The sequence below is a fragment of the Bison bison genome, unplaced genomic scaffold (genome assembly GCF_000754665.1).
Source record: "Bison bison bison isolate TAMUID 2011002044 unplaced genomic scaffold, Bison_UMD1.0 scf7180017864035, whole genome shotgun sequence".
NCBI lineage: Eukaryota > Metazoa > Chordata > Mammalia > Artiodactyla > Bovidae > Bison > Bison bison.
The window spans coordinates 2,992,990-3,013,268 of NW_011494607.1; the positions used below are offsets into that span (position 1 = coordinate 2,992,990).

Consider the following 20,279-nt stretch of genomic DNA (forward strand, 5'->3'; position numbering starts at 1 on the left):
CAGTTAGAATTGGACATGGAACAACAGACTGGTTCCAAATAGGAAAAGGAGTACGTCAAGGCTGTATATTGTCACCCTGTTTATTTAACTTATATGCAGAGTACATCATGAGAAACACTGGACTGGAAGAAGCACAAGCTGGAATCAAGATTGCTGGGAGAAATATCAATAACCTCAGATATGCAGACGACACCACCCTTATGGCAGAAAGTGAAGAGGAACTCAAAAGCCTCTTGATGAAAGTGAAAGAGGAGAGTGAAAAAGTTGGCTTAAAGCTCAACATTCAGAAAATGAAGATCATGGTATCTGGTCCCATCACTTCATGGGAAATAGATGGGGAAACAGTGGAAACAGTGTCAGACTTTATTTTTCTGGGCTCCAAAATCACTGCAGATGGTGATTGCAGCCATGAAATTAAAGGACGCTTACTCCTTGGAAGGAAAGTCATGACCAACCTAGATAGCATATTCAAAAGCAGAGACATTACTTTGCCAACAAAGGTCTGTCTAGTCAAGGCTATGGTTTTTCCAGTGGTCGTGTATGGATGTGAGAGTTGGACTGTGAAGATGGCTGAAGGTGGAAGAGTTGATGCTTTTGAACTGTGGTGTTGGAGAAGAGTCTTGAGAGTCCCTTGGACTGCAAGGAGATCCAACCAGTCCATTCTGAAGGAGATCAGCCCTGGGATTTCTTTGGAAGGAATGATACTAAAGCTGAAACTCCATTACTTTGGCCACCTCATGGGAAGAGTTGACTCGTTGGAAAAGACTCTGATGCTTGGAGGGATTGGGGGCAGGAGGAGAAGGGGACGACAGAGGATGAGATGGCTGGATGGCATCACTGACTTGATGGACGTGAGTCTGAGTGAACTCCGGGAGTTGGAGATGGACAGGGAGGCCTGGCATGCTGTGATTCATGGGGTTGCAAAGAGTCGGACACAACTGAGCGACTGATCTGATCTAATATATAAGTATATAGACACATGCATATATACAAGATAATATGCATGTACATATCATTTCAGATATAGAGAAGGGTGTTAAAGATACAGTAGATTTTAACATTTTAAAACTTATTAAAGTAATTAATTCCTTTATTATTTACTAGTTTAAAAATGCAAAGTATTTCAAACATTCAAAAAAATTTATAAAAAAAGCAAAAATTAACCACTAATATGCCCAACACTCTAATTTAATAGAAACTGACACTTTGCTTTTTTGTCCTAATTTTTCTAAACAACTTTTTCCCTAAGATTTAAACATATTTCAGAGGAATATAGGAGATGTTGTGCATTTACCAGGACTGTACAGGTTTTACTTTGCTTAGTTTAACTGCCATGTTGAATTTTACTGATTGGATAAATCTCAGTTCATTTATCCACTACTCAGGTATATTTTATGGGATCTTTCCCATACTTAACTATTAGAAATGATTCTGAGTTGAGCATTCTTGTACATATGTGTGATCACACATGAAAGGGTGATCCAAATGTAGAAATGGAACTATTGGGTTCTATGTTTTATGCATCTTCAGCTTTACTAGATAGTAGCAAATAATTGTCTAACATGACTGTAACCATTTACACTTCCATAGGTAATTTTACTAGTCTGTTTTACACTATTTGATGAGATGATACATCAAATAATGTAAAAGGATACCAGGAATACTTAGCATTTTACGTACCAGACGTGAGAATGAGGATCATGGCCATTTATCTTTCATAGTTGTGGCTCTCCTTTGCCCTTTGTGCTATCTTTGATATAAAGAATTTTTAAATTTGGGCTGAGGATCTCTTTTCATGGTTATTATACATACACATTTTCTCTCTTTATAGCCTCTCCATTTGTTGACAGGATTATTTGTGTTTTTCCTTATTGAACTGTAGAAGAATTTTATATAACCTGACTATTTATCTTTGATGGCTTTTTTCATGACAAATAATCTTATCATGGTTTGTGGCTTGCTTTTTTCACTTTATATATGATATCTTTCAATATATAGAAGTTAGCAATTTTATTGTAGTTGAATTTGTCAACCACATTCTTTATGGTCTTGTGTGAGGCATCCTGATATTATAAATACATTTTCCAATAGTTCATTTTGAAAGTTGACAGATATGCTTTTAACTTTTAGGTTCCTTTGATTACTTCTTTTAAATGGTATAAATTGGCTGTCATTAATGCCAAAGAGATAAAAGTTTGCAAAGAGTACACATTTTGGCTTGACTGTAAATTATTCATTGGTATTTTATAGTCATCCTGTCATGATCGCATGCTATGCATTTAGAATACTGAGATGCATTGACCATGGTCTCAGTCTCCTGAAAGGGACAAATCTAATAAGCACATGCAGTGCAGTATAAGGGCTAAAAGAAGACTTTACATATATAAAACCTGGGAGAAAGGAGATGGCAGTGAATTATTTGCCAAGAAGCCATTATCTGTCCTGCTAATTCATATACTCTGGGCTAATAGAAATTTTATGGAAAACTGAGATTACTATTATAGTTTAGCACTACACCCCTGAAGGGAAACCAATATTAACTTACATCCTTTTTCTGATTGAAAGACAATAGTGAAAATTTGTGGGGCTACACGAATATTTTCCTCCTAATTTTAACAAATAATAAGTTATCACAGATGTTGTTTGCCAGGATGCTTTAAATTTCTGGAAATGTTAAAACCCTGTTTTATAAAAGATTGGTTTTTGTTTACAGAGACGAAATGGTGAAGATATACCTGTGGCTCAGACTAAGAACATCAATCACAGAAGATTTGCTGCTTCCTTTAGATTGCAAGAAGTGACAAAAACTGATCAGGATTTGTATCGCTGTGTAACTCAGTCAGAACGAGGTTCTGGTGTGTCCAATTTTGCTCAACTTATTGTAAGAGGTAAAGTAAAATTGCTTTCACTTCATGAAATTGCATGGCTTCATTAGAACAAAAGCGACTTTGGTAGATATTTGGATTGATTTTTAAATCTAGTGCTCTTTATCTCAAATTACTGCAAAAACCATATCATTATAAAAGTTCCGAAAATATCTTAAGGTCAAATTAAGATTGTTGTTATATGGTGTGTCTGATAAGGTTTCAGTAAGTGATTTTTATCAAAAGGAATCTATTTAATACTCGAACAGGGCTAAACATACATAAAATACTTTATTTTGCCATCAATTTAAAGCTACCAGAGGAATTGGTGAGGGATTATGATACATCGGTACTTTTCTTTAGTGGATACTGGAAAAACAAGTACAAGTGCATGTACAAGTACAAGTATAAGTATAAGTATAGTATAAGTAAGTATAAGCATAGTACTTATACTTGTAGAAGTACAAGTACAATGTATATTACATTCACTGAAAATTGACTGAGTCCCTATATAATTCTCTCTTCTAGGTTGTGGAGATACAATGGTTAGTAAAATACAAAGACCCTCCCCTGTGTATGTAGGGCTTCCCTGGTGGCTCAGATGGTAAAGAGTCTGCCTGCAGTGCAGGAGACCCAGGTTTGATCCCTGGGTCAGGTAGATCCCCTGGAGAAGGAAATGGCAACCAACTCCAGTATTCTTGCCTGGAAAAATCCCATGGATGGAGGAGCCTGGCAGGCTATATAGTCCATGAGGTCGCAAAGAGTTGGACATGACTGAGCAACTTCACTTTCTTTTCCCTATGTAGCTTAACACTGAGGTATAATAGGTGCATCATATATAAAATTGTAGTATCGCATCAAGGGATGTGTTATGAATAAAAATAAATACACAAAATGAGGGGGATTGATGGCTTAATTAAGATGATCTGGAAGGCCTCTTTGTGAACATGACAACTGAGCTGAATCCTTCAAAAATGAGGACATCAGCTATGTGAAAATTTAGAGGAAAAGCAACTTTTGATGAATAGACTATCATGTATTAGTTGTTTATAATAACAAATGAAAATAATTATAAACCATATAAGTCTCTTCAAGAAGAAGTTTGGCAGATTTTAACAAAAACATTTCATCTGGACTGAGATTTGTCAGAGGTGTCAGGGAAGGCCTTTGTCATTGACTTTCTTTGAGATAGAATCTGAAAGGTGAGAAAAAGTTGCTCAGATGAAGGTTGTAGTTTTGAGGGGCAGGGGTAAGAAAAAGAAGGATCAGCAAGCAGAGAGCAAGGCAAGTGTCAATGCTTAGAGGCTAGAAGGAGAAAATGAGATAATCCACATTCAAGTTAATACATTTTATAATGCTTAACATCAAATGTCTTTTACATGTATTATTTCATTGTTAGATTTACTTGATTTTAATACTTTAACCTTTAGTACTTTCAGAAGAAAATTGAAATTCAGACTATTTGATAATTGCCCAAGGCCACAAAGATCTAATAACTGGCTGAGCCAGAATTTAATTCCATGTTTCTTAACTCCTGGAGCTGGGCTCATTCTTTTCCACCAAAGCTTTATCTCACATTAACATTATTAAATAATGCTATTAGCTGCTTATAATGCTTTTGTCTTGAGAGATTCTGTGGCTCATTAAAAAAGAGAAGTTTATCTTTGTAAATTGAATAGAACTCTATTATAAATAAAACTTTGCTTATAGCTCCAGAGTCACCTTATATAGCACATGCTTTAGTTCATGAAATCACAGCCCCAGTTCATTGACTAACAAGAAAATATGGTAATATTTAACTCCAGTGTTTAGGTAAACAAGTTAACATATATTCATATATGTTTGTATATTTATCTTTGGTGAGCCCTTTGCCTACATCTTTCTCACCTGAGCCTGACGGTATCTTTGAAAAGCCTGAAGGTGTCCTTGGGTAATCTTCAGAGTAATTAATATGCTATGGATACAAGAAGGTGGGTGTGCTCTTGAGTCATCATGCTCGCTGTTTCTCCACGGGGCTGTATGTGCATTCATGATGTGCAGCCGCTGAAGGAGACAGTAGCTTTTAATAATGCAACTAGAGTGCTTTTGACTAACCTACCGTTTTATATATGTGTGTGTGTGTGTGTGTGTGTGTGTGTGTGCTCAGTTGCTCAGTTGTGTCTGAGTCTTTGTGGCCCCAGGGACTGTAGCCCTCCAGGATCCTCTGCCCATGAAATTTTCCAGGCAAGAATACTGGAGTTGGGTACAATTTCCTATTCCAGGGTATCATCCTGACCCATATATATAAAAGGATCATCCAGACCCATATATATATAAAGAGAGAGGCATAAATATAGATCTATAGATATAAAAATTTTTGAAGAAGTAGCCCCTGATGTATTCAACAGTTATAAAAGGCAGAGTTGAAGCCTTAGCTAGTTGCTCCCTTTAAATGTAAATTTCCTTCTTTCAGATAGCCATGTAGTGCCTGTTTATTTTAAAAGAGATTTATTTTGGATTATTAGATCTTCCTTGTTTATCTGAATTGAAAAGTAGATTTTATCAGAGCTTGCTTTTCTTTGCTTAGAGAATCTATATTATGGCTATTCCAGGAGTGCTACTTGAGAAGTAACTAATTATTTCAATAACATTTATAAAAGGAAACTCTGAATTTCATAGAAAATCTTAGCTATTTTTCTTTCCCCTTTTTTCCTTTTTGTTTTTTTATGACGTTCCTGCCATTTAACCTATATTTGGTTTTACACTTTATATTGTACTTGTTGGGTAAAGACATGATGGTGCTGTGAATGTACTATCCAGAATCTGTTTACATTTTAGAAATATAGTTTGATAGTTTTGGCACTGTTCTTTTTCTTTTTCATGTATTTTACTTTGATGTATATTTAACACTTACAGGTGATACTTTGCTTGCAGTTTGATTTGAAAACTAATATGAAACAATACATTCTCTTGTTTGTTCAGTAAGCACCAAATAAATATTGGTACCCACAAAATACACCCTTTGGGGTCAGCTCTCCTGGTGTTGAAATAGTGCTGAGAATTAACTATGGTGACAAGTCTTGTCTCTCATTGGCACTTTCAAAGCTGACATCCTGTTACATGGATACAAAAGATGGTAATTTTAAAGGAAATTTTGGGGGCAGTGATATGAATAGTCTTTAATAAGATCTGGCATAGTATTGCCTGTTGTCAAAGATGACCCAAGGGTAAGAGTTTATTAGTGCATTTTCTCCTAAACTGAAAGTGACAGGGCATGCTTAAGGCTTTTTGGGTGCTGTTTGTTACAAATGAAAATTTCCCTGCAGAATTCTCATGTTGAAGAGTATTGATCTCTGTGTTGCCACAGCCAGAGGAAGAAAAAAAATGCTGAAATATACTTTATCATGATTTTAGCTTTGCTTCCAGATCATTTTGAGTAATGATAACATTTTCGGTTTGTGGAAGCCAATCTTTATTGACAAAGAAGTTTTTACAGAGATGAAATGAAGAGCAGATGTTTTGCTCAGTGTTTCTACAAGATAGAAGTATAAAAAATGTGAGATACACATTGAAATGTTTATAAACTTCAGATGAAAAGCACCACCTGTAGTCTGTTATATTATAGATTCTCATTCTTTTAAAAAAATTTTAATTGAAAGATAATTGCTTTACAATACTGTGTTGGTTTCTGCCATGTGGTACATATACACAATGGAATGCTCAGTTCAGTTCAGTTTGGTTGCTCAGTCGTGTCCAACTCTTTGCGACCCCGTGGACTGCAGCATGCCAGTCCTCTCTGTCCATAAGCAATTCCCAGAGCTTACTCAAACTCATGTCCATTGAGTCGGTGATGCCATCAAACCATTTTATCCTCTGTCGTCCCCTTCTCCTTCTGCCTTCAATCTTTCCCAGCATAAGGGTCTTTTCTAATGAGTCGGCTCTTCACATCAGGTGGCCAAAGTATTTGAGTTTCAGCTTTAGCATCAGTCCTTCCAGTGAATATTCAGGACTGATTTAGGATGGACTGGTTGGATCTCCTTGCAGTCCAAGGGACTCTCAAGAGTCTTCTCCAACACCACAGTTCAAAAACATCAATTCTTCGGCACTCAGCTTTCTTTATAGTCCAACTCTCACATCCCTACATGACTACTGGAAAAACCATAGCTTTGACTAGACAGACCTTTGTTGGCAAAGTAATGTCTCTGCTTTTTAATATGCTGTCTAGGTTGGTCATAGCTTTTCTTACAAGGAGCAAGCATCTTCTAATATCATGGCTGCAGTCACCATCTGCAGTGATTTTGGAGCCCCCCAAAATAAAAATCTCTCACTGTTTCCATTGTTTCCCCATCTATTTGCTATGAAGTGATGGGACCCGATGCCATGATCTTAGTTTTCTGAATGTTGAGTTTTAAGTCAAGTTTTTCACTCTCCTCTTTCACTTTCATTAAGAGGCTCTTTAGTTCTTCTTTGCCTTTTGCCATAAGGGTGGTGTCATCTGCATATCTGAGGTTATTGATATTTTTCCCAGCATGTTGATTCCAGTTTGTGCTGCATCCAGCCTGGCATTTCACATAATGTGTTCTGCATATAAGTTAAATATGCAGGGTGACAATGTACTGCTGCTGCTGCTACTAAGTTGCTTCAGTCGTGTCCGACTCTGTGCGACCCCATAGACAGCGGCCCACCAGGCTCCCCCATCCCTGGGATTCTCCAGGCAAGAACACTGGAGTGGGTTGCCATTTCCTTCTCCAATCCATGAAAGTGAAAAGTGAAAGTGGAAAGTGAAAGTGAAATCACTCAGTCGTGTCCGACTCTTACTGACCCCATGGACTGCACCCTACTGGGCTCCTCCATCCATGGGATTTTCCAGGCAAGAGTCCTGGAGAGGGGTGCCATTGCCTTCTCCATCAAATGGGTATATCTTTCCTTTTATCCTTGCCTTTAGCTTCTCTTCCTTTCTCAGCTATTTGTAAGGCCTCCTTAGACATAAAGTAGATTCTCATTCTTGATCTCCTTTCTTTTCCACCTGGCTGAATCAAAGTTGCAACTAAATTTCTAGCCAACCGACCCACAATAAACTTTTATAAAATTCTAATTGCTACAACTGACACTCAATTTCTATTCCCATTTGTTAACTATGCTTTTGTATTATTCCTTCTGTGAAACTCTTAATTACATTTCTGAAGTTCTTTAATGTGAAAGGCATAGTCTTTTCTTTGTCTTTGTTGTTGCTTAGACAACATTTCAGAAGGCAATGGCACCCCACTCCATTACTCTTGCCTGGGAAATCCCATGGATGGAGGAGCCTGGTAGGCTACAGTCCATGGGGTCACGAAGAGTCGGACTCGACTGAGCGACTTCACTTTCACTTTTCACTTTCATGCATTGGAGAAGGAAATGGCAACCCACTCCAGTATTGTTGCCTGGGGAATCCCAGGGACGGGAGCCTGGTGGGCTGCCATCTATGGGGTCGCACAGAGTCGGACACGACTGACGTGACTTAGCGGTAGTAGCAGACAACATTTCAGTGGTGTATAATAGCCATTATCAAAATTCTCTGAACATACATATTCAATTAATTTTGTTATCTATTCCTAATGACTACCACTGACCTCTAGCTGTAAAATGAAGTGAATGTCAACACATGTACCAGTGGAGGTGGCCCTGTAAAGCAAATTTCAGTGTTAGAATCATAAGGACTTTGGATTGTTGTTGGTATTTGCCTTTGCAGGACAATACAAATTAAGGGTAAGTGTATTTGCTGGCTTTTATAACTGAAAGGTGCAGAGATAGGCTTCAGGGTTGGTTCATTTAGTCATGAAAGATCCATGTTCTTTCCAGTTCTTCCTTCTAAAGTTCATAGTTTTGACTAAGTCAAGGTCCCTTAATGGTCACAGGATAGCCATATGGCTATACACTTCTTTGGTCTCATCCACATGAGGATAGAAAGGTTACCACCTCTCACATGTATCAAAAATTGCATGACTGCATATGGAGAGACAACTGGAATGGCCAGTGGAGGACTTTTGTAAGTGGGACTACAGAGCATATCATTGTTATTCAGAGGGAGTCTACTCACATAAAAGAGGAACTGAGGATGTTTTTCACAAAAGGTACAACTTTACCTTGAAGGACATGCAGAGTTTGGAACTTGGTAATGTAGGAGAAGGGCGTTATCATAATAAGTCAGGTAACAGTACAAAGTGGGACTTTGTGGGGAATGACGCACTGTTAATGGAGTTGCTTGTAGTTATTGTACAACTTACCCACTATACCTGTGAAGGAAAGCTGTCCCAACTAACACTAAGTTTGCATTTGAACCTTTCAGATTCTACCCTTATTGTAATCATATGTAGTTTATATTCCATTAGAGTCTGTCTAGTCCGTTGTTAAGAGTTGGACAAGACTGAGCGACTTCACTTTCACTTTTCACTTTCACGCATTGGAGAAGGAAATGGCAACCCACTCCAGTGTTCTTGCCTGGAGAATCCCAGGGACGGGGGAGCCTGGTGGGCTGCCGTCTATGGGGTCGCACAATGTCAGACACGACGTAAGTGACTTAGCAGCAGCAGCAGCAGTCCGTCTTTGTTTGCTACAGCATTTGGCATATTTTTTACATAAATACAACTGATACTATTCTAAAAATTCATAAATAAAATGTAGCTGAAGTCAGAGCAGTGGGGCTGACTCTTAAAGATATAAGGAATGAATGATGAACTACATCCCTCCCTTACCTGGGATTAATGGAGGGAAGATTACTGGGATAGAGGAAAAGATGATGGCTCTTTGTTTTTTGTTGTATATGAACCAGTTTTATATGAACTAGGAGGGTGACTTTTTGTTTAGAATGAATTTTTTCTCACTTGAAAAACAGTCTTGATTTAACTAACTTGTTGTAGTCTTTTGTATATATCAGTTAAAAATCATATCTGACTCTCATTTTAGTGTTTTTATAATAGAAACAAGGGCACTTGAGAAGTGCAAAACACACATTCTAATACTCTTGTTAGCTGGTGGTTGAAAAGCCATGAAATTTCTAGCTTGCATCCTTTAGCATTCTCTTTAATACCACACACTATTGATTGTTAGCTAGTTTTCATAGCACAGCTGGTTTTCATTCAAGCTGATTCTTGAATTCATGTATAGATTCTTTTTCTAACAGTGACTTAAAAATCCCTTTTCTTTGCTTCTCTTGTAAAAACTGATCATCTTGATGGCAAATTTAGAGTTATCTTGGAGAATTCAATTTAAGCATTTGTTTTACAAAATCTGAAGTATAAGAACATAAGTATAAACCACATACAAATTTCCCCCAACTGCCCCTACGTTAGGAAAATGCCTGCAGTCAGTCAAGGGATACCAAATGTGTCAAATTTGGAGGAGACCACAAATGTGGCATATGTAGAAATGCTATACTGGTACCCTTGAGTATGGTAAAAGGAACATTTGGAGTCTCCTCTCATCCATAGGAGCTGCTTGTAATTCAGGTGATTCCATTCAATGTACAAGATGTCTGGTACATTTTTAAACTCTAAATGAGCAAAAAGATACTGGATGTCCTTTATTTTATTACTGAAACACTGTTCTATCCACTATTGTGCTCCATTATTCCAAATAATTTTTCCTATTAATTTTCTCCTGTTTTGTGTTCCCTTATGCTCTTTGATGAAAGTGATAGAGTACAGCACTTGTCTCACTAGAGCAGTGATTTTCATGCTATTTATTTTCTTGTTTGTTTTAAAAATGAAAATGCAGTCAGAGTTCTTTCTGGAAGAATTTCTGAGTGTATTTGCATAGGTGAATCTCATGTAATGTTTAGCAGTTGAGGCACTGATCATGGTTTTTTTGGAATGCGTCTTTGAGGACTTTGCTTTTGTTGGAGCTTTCTACTTACGAATTTAAGAAGGATCAAAGAGGACACAGAATGATCTGCATGCCAAATAATTCCTTCTGTTGAACTCAGTGTCCTTAGTTGCTCAGTCATGTCCGACTCTTTGCAGACCCATGGACTGTAGCCCACCAAGCTCCTCTGTCCATGGGGATTCTCTAGGCAAGAATACTGGAATGGGTTGCCATGCCCTTCTCCAGAGGATCTTCCCAACCCAGGGACTGAACCCAGGTCTCCTGCATTGCAGGCAGATTCTTTCCCATCTGAGTCATCAGGGAAGCCCCCTGTTGAACCCTAGGGAATTTGATTTCAGAGCACTGATGATAGGTCTACACTTTTCTTCTGAGCCTCTCAATTCTATTTTCTTGGAGTTCATGATAAATATTTCTTCTGAAGGATCTATGTCAACTTCCCAGATTTTGTAATTTATATTCCCCTCCATGCTCATTCTTTTTCTTTCTCTTAGCCCAAACCAAAAAGGAGGCAATGAAGTCAATTTGTAACTTCATTGAAAAATCAACTAACAGCCTTTATTGAGTACTTAAAATGGTAAGGGGCTTCCCTCATAGCTGAGTTGGTAAAGAATCCACCTGTAGTGTAAGAGACCCCGGTTCGACTTCTGGGTCAGGAAGATCCACAGGAGAAAGGATAGGCTACCCATTTTACTATTCTTGGGCTTCTCTTGTGGCTCAGCTGGTAAAGAATCTGCCTGCAATGCGGTAGACCTGGGTTCAAACCCTGGTAGCTCCCTGGAGCTACCCACTTCAGTATTCTGGCCTAGAGAATTCCACGGACTGTATATATAGTCCATGGGGTCGCAAAGAGTCAGATATGATTGAGCGACTTTCACTGGCACTTCACTTTCACTAAATTGGTTATAATAGGCATCAGGAAATTACAAAGTAACCTCAGACATAATCTCAGCTCTCAAGCAATTTATAATTTAATTAATTGTATAGGAGATTGTTGAATTCTTGAATATTTGGGCACAGAATTTTGACTTTGATTTTGATCAGATCTTTAATTTATAGAGGGAAAAATAATATCCTCCAATAAGTAGAAAATATACCAATGGATATTTAGCAAACTTATTAAGCACTCTTTTGGTCTATAATGTGGTATATAATTTGTACTATGAGAGTCTTATCAAATGTGAAACTGAAGCTCTATAGCTGATAGACTGGAGTAAATCATCAAAGCAGAGAGAGAATTCATAGTTTTCAGCGGTATGTGTGTGCTGATGGTGGCGTAAGTGTTGTGGTTGGACTGGACTCCATTAATTGTAGATCTTGAATTTCTTCCACTTTTCCACCACTTCAATCTTCTAGAGCCGGTAATAGCAGACTTCCCAACCAGTGTATGATTGACAGGTGTTTCAGTGTTAAGCTTTTTTTTCAGTTAACATAAACTGTTTTCAAGTTAGATGTTCACATCTTTTTAAAAACTAGCTAATCCACATTCTGCTTACTAGTGAAATGGCATCAGGAACCTGACTTTCTAAGCACAAACTAGGAAATACACAGAAACAGAAACCACTGATGCCATGTTAAGTGGAAGTAAATATCAGGTAAATCAGTCAAAACCAACTTATTCAGCAAAGTTTATCATATTTTTACCGTAGAAAGAACTTTCCATTTGGGTTCATATAAATCATGTTATTTCCTTTTCTGAGAAACATTTGAACTAGTAAGAAATAAAAACAGTCAAAGGTCAACACAAATAAGTACAGATAAACATTTATATTCTCTTAATCCTTTGCATGGATTGTGTTTAGTTCATAGTTAACTAGTTTTTATAAAAAAGAAAAAAATTATAACATTTTCATGTTGAACATGAGGATTTGGAGGCTGAGGACTAGACAGAGATTAAATAATTGTAGCAAAGTATGAGCAGCTTTTCTCAGTGCATAAATCCATTACTACCTCTCCTTATCCAGCTTTCACTTACCTCTGATGTTCATTTTAGAGAAATTATGGCCTACAGAGGTGGTCTTATCTCTCATGGGCTGTAGGACAGGGTTGTATTTAACTTTAGGATATCATTTAGAAGGTAACTTTGTTTTGCTTTGTTTTCTGCCTTCTGAGCCCTCAACTAAGAACATACTTTGTTGTCTTTTCTGTAGTGTTGTGCAATTCAGAATTAGATTTAGTTGTGATGCACAGAATCTGTCCTTGTGTTAAAACAACAAAGAAACAACAAATGAATAATTACCTGTACCTCTGTTAGGAAGAAATTTTACCCACATGGTTATTTACATTTTCCTAATTGCCACTTGGATTTCCTATGGTCTTCTTATGCATATGGAAGGAACCATTACTGTTCTTATTTTACCTGCTACCCCCTCCAGTGAATTTCCTTCACATTAGTGAAAAAGAAAAATCACAGTGCTTTTCTGGTCCAAAGAATTTAAATGAAATATGCTCTGAGTACCACTCACAATTTCTTTTCTATCACTCACCTCCTTAATCCACAGCAAGCATCCTCCTGCCATTATACTATTATAGTTGTTATTTCCTCCACCTGGATTTTCTTTTTTTCCCCTCAAATAAATGCATATTTTCACATTCTTATCTTATTCAGGTTTCTCTCAGTTTTTTCCCCAAATACTTAAAAGTCAAATGATAGTTATTTTCTAGTACAAAATAAAATTCATTGATTTTGTTTTATAATATTTTTTCTCCAGAGTTATTTAGCTCTAAGTTTTCAAAAGATCTTTATGTAACACCTACTATTAGTATGTGCAGAACAAATATTTGTACAAGACAGTGGTCTGAAATATACTCACATTGTTGGGTGAAATATAGCAGCTAGAAATACATATGTTAATAGGCTGTTTCTTTCATTTTCTGAATTTTATTACATATCCTTGAGTGCTCAGAACTTTCTTTGCCTTCAGTGCCATTGCTTTCATCCCTATTACCATTGTATTTTTACTGTACTTTTTACTTTTTTTAAATTAAGAAAAAAATTTCTATGTGCTGAGACTATTTTTATTGAGGTTTAATTGATTTATAATATTATATTAGTTACAGGTGTACAACATAATGATTCAATACTTTTATAGATTATACTCCATTTAAAGTTATTACAAAATAATGGCTTTATTTACCTGTGTAGTACAATATAGCTTTGTTACTTATTTTATACATAATAGTTTGTATCTCTTAATCCCATATGCCTGTCTTGCCCTTCCCCCTCCCATCTCCAGACTGGTATTCACTGAAAGTGAAAGTTGCTCTTTGTGACCCCACTGACTATACATACAGTCCATGGCATTCTCTAGGCCTGAACACTGGAGTTGGGTAGCCTTTCCCTTCTCCAAGGGATCTTCCCAATCCAGGGATTGAACCCAGGTCTCCCTCAATGCAGGCGGATTCTTTATCAGCTGAGCCAGAAGGGAGCCCAAGAATACTGGAGTGGTAGCCTATCCCTTCTCCAGCGGATCTTCCTGACCCAGGAATTGAACTGGGGTCTCCTGCATTGCAGGCAGACTCTTTACTAACTGAGCTCTCGGGTAATCACTAGTTGCTCTCTGTATCTGTGAGCGTTTTACTATGCTTTGTAAAGAGTGCTCACTGGTCTCCCTCCATCAGTACTTGCCTCCTCTGAGTCCATCTTCACACAATAGCTGACAGACTGACTGCTCTTCTGATTCTGATGGCTTCTTGGTTAGGCAATATTAGTCCAGATGTCTCATCGCAGTCTCCAAGACCCATTGTCATCTGGCTCTGCCCACCTTCCCAGTCCAGATTCTCCTTTACTCACCAAACTCTAGCAGCACTGACTTGCTTTCACTAGATCATGCTCTCTTCAACCTTAGGGCCTAGGCATTTTCTGTCCACAGTGCATCTTCACATTTCTTAAATACATTATTGCATTCCTAACATCTGCCTCCACCTCTCAATTAACTAAGTTAAGGACTCTTCCCATTGCTTGTTTACTATTCTATTTCTATAGCCAGGACCATGGCCAATACCCAGCTGATATAATCAAGTAATTGTTCAAGAAACAAAAACAGCATAGATTGTAAAGTGCCATATGAATGGCATGGTCTTAAGGTGTAGGACAGAAGAGGCAGCCTCATTCTTGACTCTACCAGTTGGGGAATGAGCTGTGGAAGAGGCAGACATCCATCTTACCAGTGATGGATGGATAGGATTTGGACAGTTGAAAATAAATATGGGCATTTTAAGCAGAGGGTGTGATATAGGAAAAGATATGTTCTTGAGGGCTATTGTTACATATAGACCACGGCACAGTGTTTCACAGGGAAGTCTGATGTGACCCTGAAATTGTACTTTGAGGCCTAACTGTGGAGCAATTTGAAAGCCTGACTAAGGAATATGAATAATTATATCATTTGATCTGGGAACTTTTGGGAGTTTTACAGTAGGTTACTCATGTCTTCATATCTGATTCAGAAAACTAGGATGAGAGATGATTTGGAGAATAATGAGTTTTCAGGGAGTAAGTTTAGGGGGCCCTAAAAATCTTAAACACTTGAGATGGTAAGACATCCTTAGGGAGGGTTGTGTTGGAAAGGACAAGTCAAAGTTGAGAGATTATGGTGGAAATACTGTTAAGAATATTGTGAAATGACCAGAGATGGAATAGTCAGCCTGGGATACTAGGTGAAATATAGTATTATGGACAAAAGTTTGGAATGCTTGTTGAACTTACTTGATAGCATAGGTGTTCATTTTAGTTGTAAATTCTTGCTTGGGTCACTGGAGAGACAGGTTTTAAATCTTTTGGGCATATAGGAAAGGCTTCAGCTAGTTGAAGGTTATTAACAGAGATTCAACACAAGATAAATTAAATAGACACTTAGTGTAGAGAAATTCTAGTGTATAGACATTCTCTTGGAAGCTTCCATTTCAGAATCCTTAGCCAATATTATTAGAATTTTTCATGTTGCTAAACTTAGGATAAAAGTAGATGTATGCAATTTGGAAAGAGAGTCCTAACATGGTTAAATATAATGTCTTTCTTTACTCTTGACATTATTCATATACGAAATAAACACATGTGAGATATAGCATGTGTAAATATTTTCTCCTTGCTGCTTTATGTAGATTGCTTTTTTGGGGTTTGAGTTAAGTGAAAATCTGTTAAGTGAAAATCTTCCTGTACTTTGTGCTTCATAGAAATAAAGCAAGCTCTCCAAAGACTTTTCCACTTTTTCTGCTCTTCAGAATTTGAGTGCCCCTGATAATAATGCTCCTAGATATGTTTTTTTCTTACATCAATTTTTTAAGGCATTGAAAGGAAGGCGGTTTTTCTTTCTAAGGCTCCTGTTCAAGAGCATTTCTCAGTCCTCAAAGAATGACACTCACTGCATCAGGTCATTTAAAAATATTTACTTAAGGATAAAGAGTTCCCACCTGCCATTAATTGTTCTATGTTAAAACCCCCACCAGGTTTGACATTTCTTTGTATTGTGCAGGGTTGTTAAAAAGTAGTTACCATGACCAGACTGGTTGATACATCACAATGATGAAAAGCGAGCTGTTTGGGATTCAACATGGATGGTGGAAATGCAAGATGTCAGAGGAGCCATATATTAAAGAGAATTTGAATTGGAAACCGAATCCCAATCTGCCACTGGGAACATTTTGATCATTTTGATTTATTAAACTTTTATAACAGCATTCAGATAGAGTGGAATTAAAACCCTTTAGTCCTGATAGTTTATTGTACACCAACCACTATGTAGCTGGTATCATTTTTGAAGGTTCTCTTAGCAATCAGTGAAGAAGGAAAAAAATGTGTTGGTGAGAGACTTAATTTAAAAGGCAGTTTTCACAGATATTCTTGCATCTAACTTTTAATCCCTTTTATTTGCATTGGGTCAAGTTTGAAAACAGATCTTGCAGTTTTAACCTACCAAGTACCTTAAAGTTCTGATTTTTACTGTAAAGTTTATTTGGAACTCTGATTACTGGTTTTCATATTAAAGTATTGTATTTATGGACATATCATAGGCTATCATTTCTTTCTGGCTCATGTACTTTGCACTCAGACATATCTATTTTCTGTCTATATCTAAGTTTGTGTTTCTGAGTATTATGAATAAATATTCAAGTGGAAATACTAATACAATTCTGAAGGCTAACTTGCAACAGAAAACAAAATAATGTATTTTCCTGCAATTACTGGAATTCCGTAACTTGGATCTTTTCAAAATCATCTTTCGGCATCAGCAAGCATGGGTTTTCTTTTCTGAACAGTGGCTCTGTAATAAAGGGAAATCAATTACTATTAGAGAGGCACTATAGGTTAAAGGCATTACAGGTTCACACTTGGTTTTGCAGCTGGGAGAGGGTACTTAGCTGTGAATCAGGAATGATGCCAAAGATGGATGAGACAGAGTTCAAGGAGCAGTAATGTGAGGGTCCAGGACTATCGTTTCAAGCTGTCTGCACAGTAATGATTGATGGGTTGGTGGTAAGAAGTAATAATACCAGATGATGAAAGATGCATCTCAGCCTCTGGAGCCACAGCATACCAGCTACCTGTTGGAGTTCTGGGGCATAATGATTCCTGATTTGCAACCAAACGGTTTTGCTGCATTTAGCAACCTAGATTTTTGGCAGCTGTGAAGGAAGCAAGCAGCATATCAAACACTCCTGCACATTGTAAATTTAATTACCTCATATTTATGCATAGTAGTTGTTGACAGGATCTTATAAGCTATGCTAATACGGTAGGTAATTTGTTACCTCCAGAAATCACTTTCCATGTGTCTTCTGATCATTATCATGAAACATGATAAATGATCTAGCCCATGAGGTATAAATGAAAATGAAATGGATAATTGGATTCTATGTCTAAATTGTGGCTGGAATAGTCACAGCAATTATAATTGAATTTATCTCATAAAAATGTGTTTGGCCCTATGTTAGTGACCTTTCATCATCTTGAGCCTGTGATGTTATATGAAACTATTCATAAGATAATTATAAGAAGTTTATCACAATTGTATAAAAAATTCTCTAACACTTTAAATTTTCTCTGTTTTTGCTTTATTTGCCTATAACTTGAAGTATTCAGTATTATACTGTTTATCTACAATGGATTTAAGCAGCTGATACTGATAATCTTTTGATACTGAAAATGTTCTGTTGTTACCAATGCCTTGATTGAACAATTTAGGAATATTGCAAGATATAATTGACAGTATTTTTATGAATATCTTTTGTTATTAGCAGCACGTTTCTTTCTGTGGAATGTTAGAAGTGTATCTTCTTAATGAATGTGTGTAGTTTCTTTGATTCTTATGAGAGAATTTCTCTGAAATAATAAAATAAAAGAGAACTTATTTCAAGTATCATCAGACTTATATTCTTTCTCACATCTCTTCAATTCATTTTAAATAACAAATATTATTTTATTATAAACATTAAAAACTCCAATTCATTGATTTGATTGACATTTTTGAACAGTTACATAGGCTGATCATTGTAATTTTTGCTAATAAAAATAACTAAGATACATGATCTTTAGGGTCTTATAATTCTGTTTTTATAGTAGCTGCATGGATATCTAGTCTTTAAATTATAACATATTATTATACTTATTCTTTGTGCGTGATAATACTAAAATTCCTTTCTCATTTCTAGTTTCTTTCAATAATCGTCCAAGAAGCCAACATGTTCACTCAACCTAGATTCCAGCAAGTCTTGGATGGCTTTTTTAGAATCTAGGCAGAATCCTGTACATCTGTGGTCTGTGAAAAGCTAAGAAACCTAACTATCCTGATAATCCTTCTGCATTCTTCCTCCCTTCTTTCCTGAACATTCTTCTTGGATTTTAAACCAAGAATTATGAATTGACTCTGTAGCTTTATGAAGATTTTGGAAATATTTTATGACTCTGATAAGATTCTCTGGATTTCAAAAGTTCCTTGATTATCAAAAAAGTACATTATTCAGAATTCAATAGCCTGTCTTCTATTTGAGGGCATAGTGCTTGGTAATAAAACAAAGTCCATCAGCTCTTATCCTTAATTTCACTAGAATATTAAACTCTAGGCAGCTTCCTGGATGGTACTCAGCAAGGTGGATTTTTGTTTGATCTAGTCACCTTTGATAAAATCAGATGAAAATCTGAAGACTCTCTGGCTTTTTTTTTAACTTCTTTCTTTATAGACTACCATTATTGTCTTATTTTCAGCTTCTTGAAGCAGGATTTAGAAAAGTTTTAATATATGCTCTGGAGGAAGTTTTCTCCTCCACTTACTCTATTTTTGTATTCAAGGTAGGGACATGCTCCGAGTAACTCTTCACATTGAAAGTCAAATCATGAGTCACATTCTCTTCAAATTATTCACTTGCAGGGTAGCTCTATTTCTGTGTTTGCTGAGTAGAAATCCAGAGAGATGCTATGAGATGGGCTCACAGAGTTTTTTCTGTGAACAAACAGAGGCAGTCCAATCGAAGTTCAAATAATGTTGACATTATTGAACTTAAATCGGCATGATTCCAGAATAATGTTAAATAATTATTTAACATTTCAGTAGAGACTTTCAAAAGAGAGATGTTATGGGAAATGTAAACATCTAGCTCTGCTTCATTGACTATGCTGAAACTTTGGACTGTATAGATCACAACAAACTGGAAAACTCTTAAAGACATGGAAATACCAGACCACTTTACCTGCATCCTGAGAAACCTGTATGCAGGTCAAGAAGCAATAGTTAGAACCGGACATGAAACAGTGGACTGGCTCCAAATTGGGAAAGGAGTACGTCAAAGCTGTATATTGTCTTATTTAACTTATATACAGAGTACAAAATGCAAAATGCTGGGCTGGGTGAAACTCAAGCAGGAATCAAGATTGCTGGGAGAAGTATCAAAAGCCTCAGAAATGCCAATGACACACCCTGATGGCAGAAAGTGAAGAAGAGCCTCTTGATGAAAGTAAAAGAGGAGAGTGACAAAGCTGACTTAAAACTCAACTTAAAACTAAGATCATGGCATCCAGTCCCATTATTTCCTAGCAAATAGATGGGGAAACGGTAGAAGCAGTGACAGACTTTATTTTCTTGGGCTCCAAAATCACTGCAGATGGTAACTGCAGCCATGAAATTAAAAGACACTTGCTTCTTAGAGGAAAAACTATGATAAACCTAGACAGTGTATTAAAAAACAACAACATCACTTTGTTGACAAAGGTCCGTATAGTCAAAGCTATGTATGATCTTCCCAGTAGTCATGTACAGATGTGAGAGTTGGACCATAAAGATGGCTGAGCACCAAAGAATTTTTGCTTTTGAACTGTGATGTTGGAGAAGACTCTTGAGAGTCCCTTGGACTGCAAGGAGATCCAACCAGTCCATTCTAAAGGAAACCAACCCTGAATGTTATTGGAAGACTGATGCTGAAGCTCCTGTCCTTTTGTCACCTGATGTGAAGCGCTGACTCACTGGAAAAGACCTTTATGCTGGGGAAGATTGAGGGCAGGAGAAGTGGTTAACAGATTATGAGATGGTTGGATGGGATCATCAACTCAAGGGAAATAAGTTTGAGCAAACTTCAGGAAATAGC

At 36.9% G+C, this 20,279-nt stretch overlaps 1 protein-coding gene across 2 annotated transcripts in view; it reads left to right on the forward strand.

Moving 5' to 3' along the window:
* Positions 1-20,279, forward strand: part of PTPRK (protein tyrosine phosphatase, receptor type, K) — a 618,790-nt gene that overhangs the window by 342,174 nt on the left and 256,337 nt on the right. For both annotated transcript variants that reach the window (XM_010834647.1, XM_010834648.1), the window contains exon 6: positions 2,714-2,888. In XM_010834647.1, the coding sequence (XP_010832949.1) occupies positions 2,714-2,888 (175 nt within the window). The remainder of the gene's footprint in view (positions 1-2,713; positions 2,889-20,279) is intronic.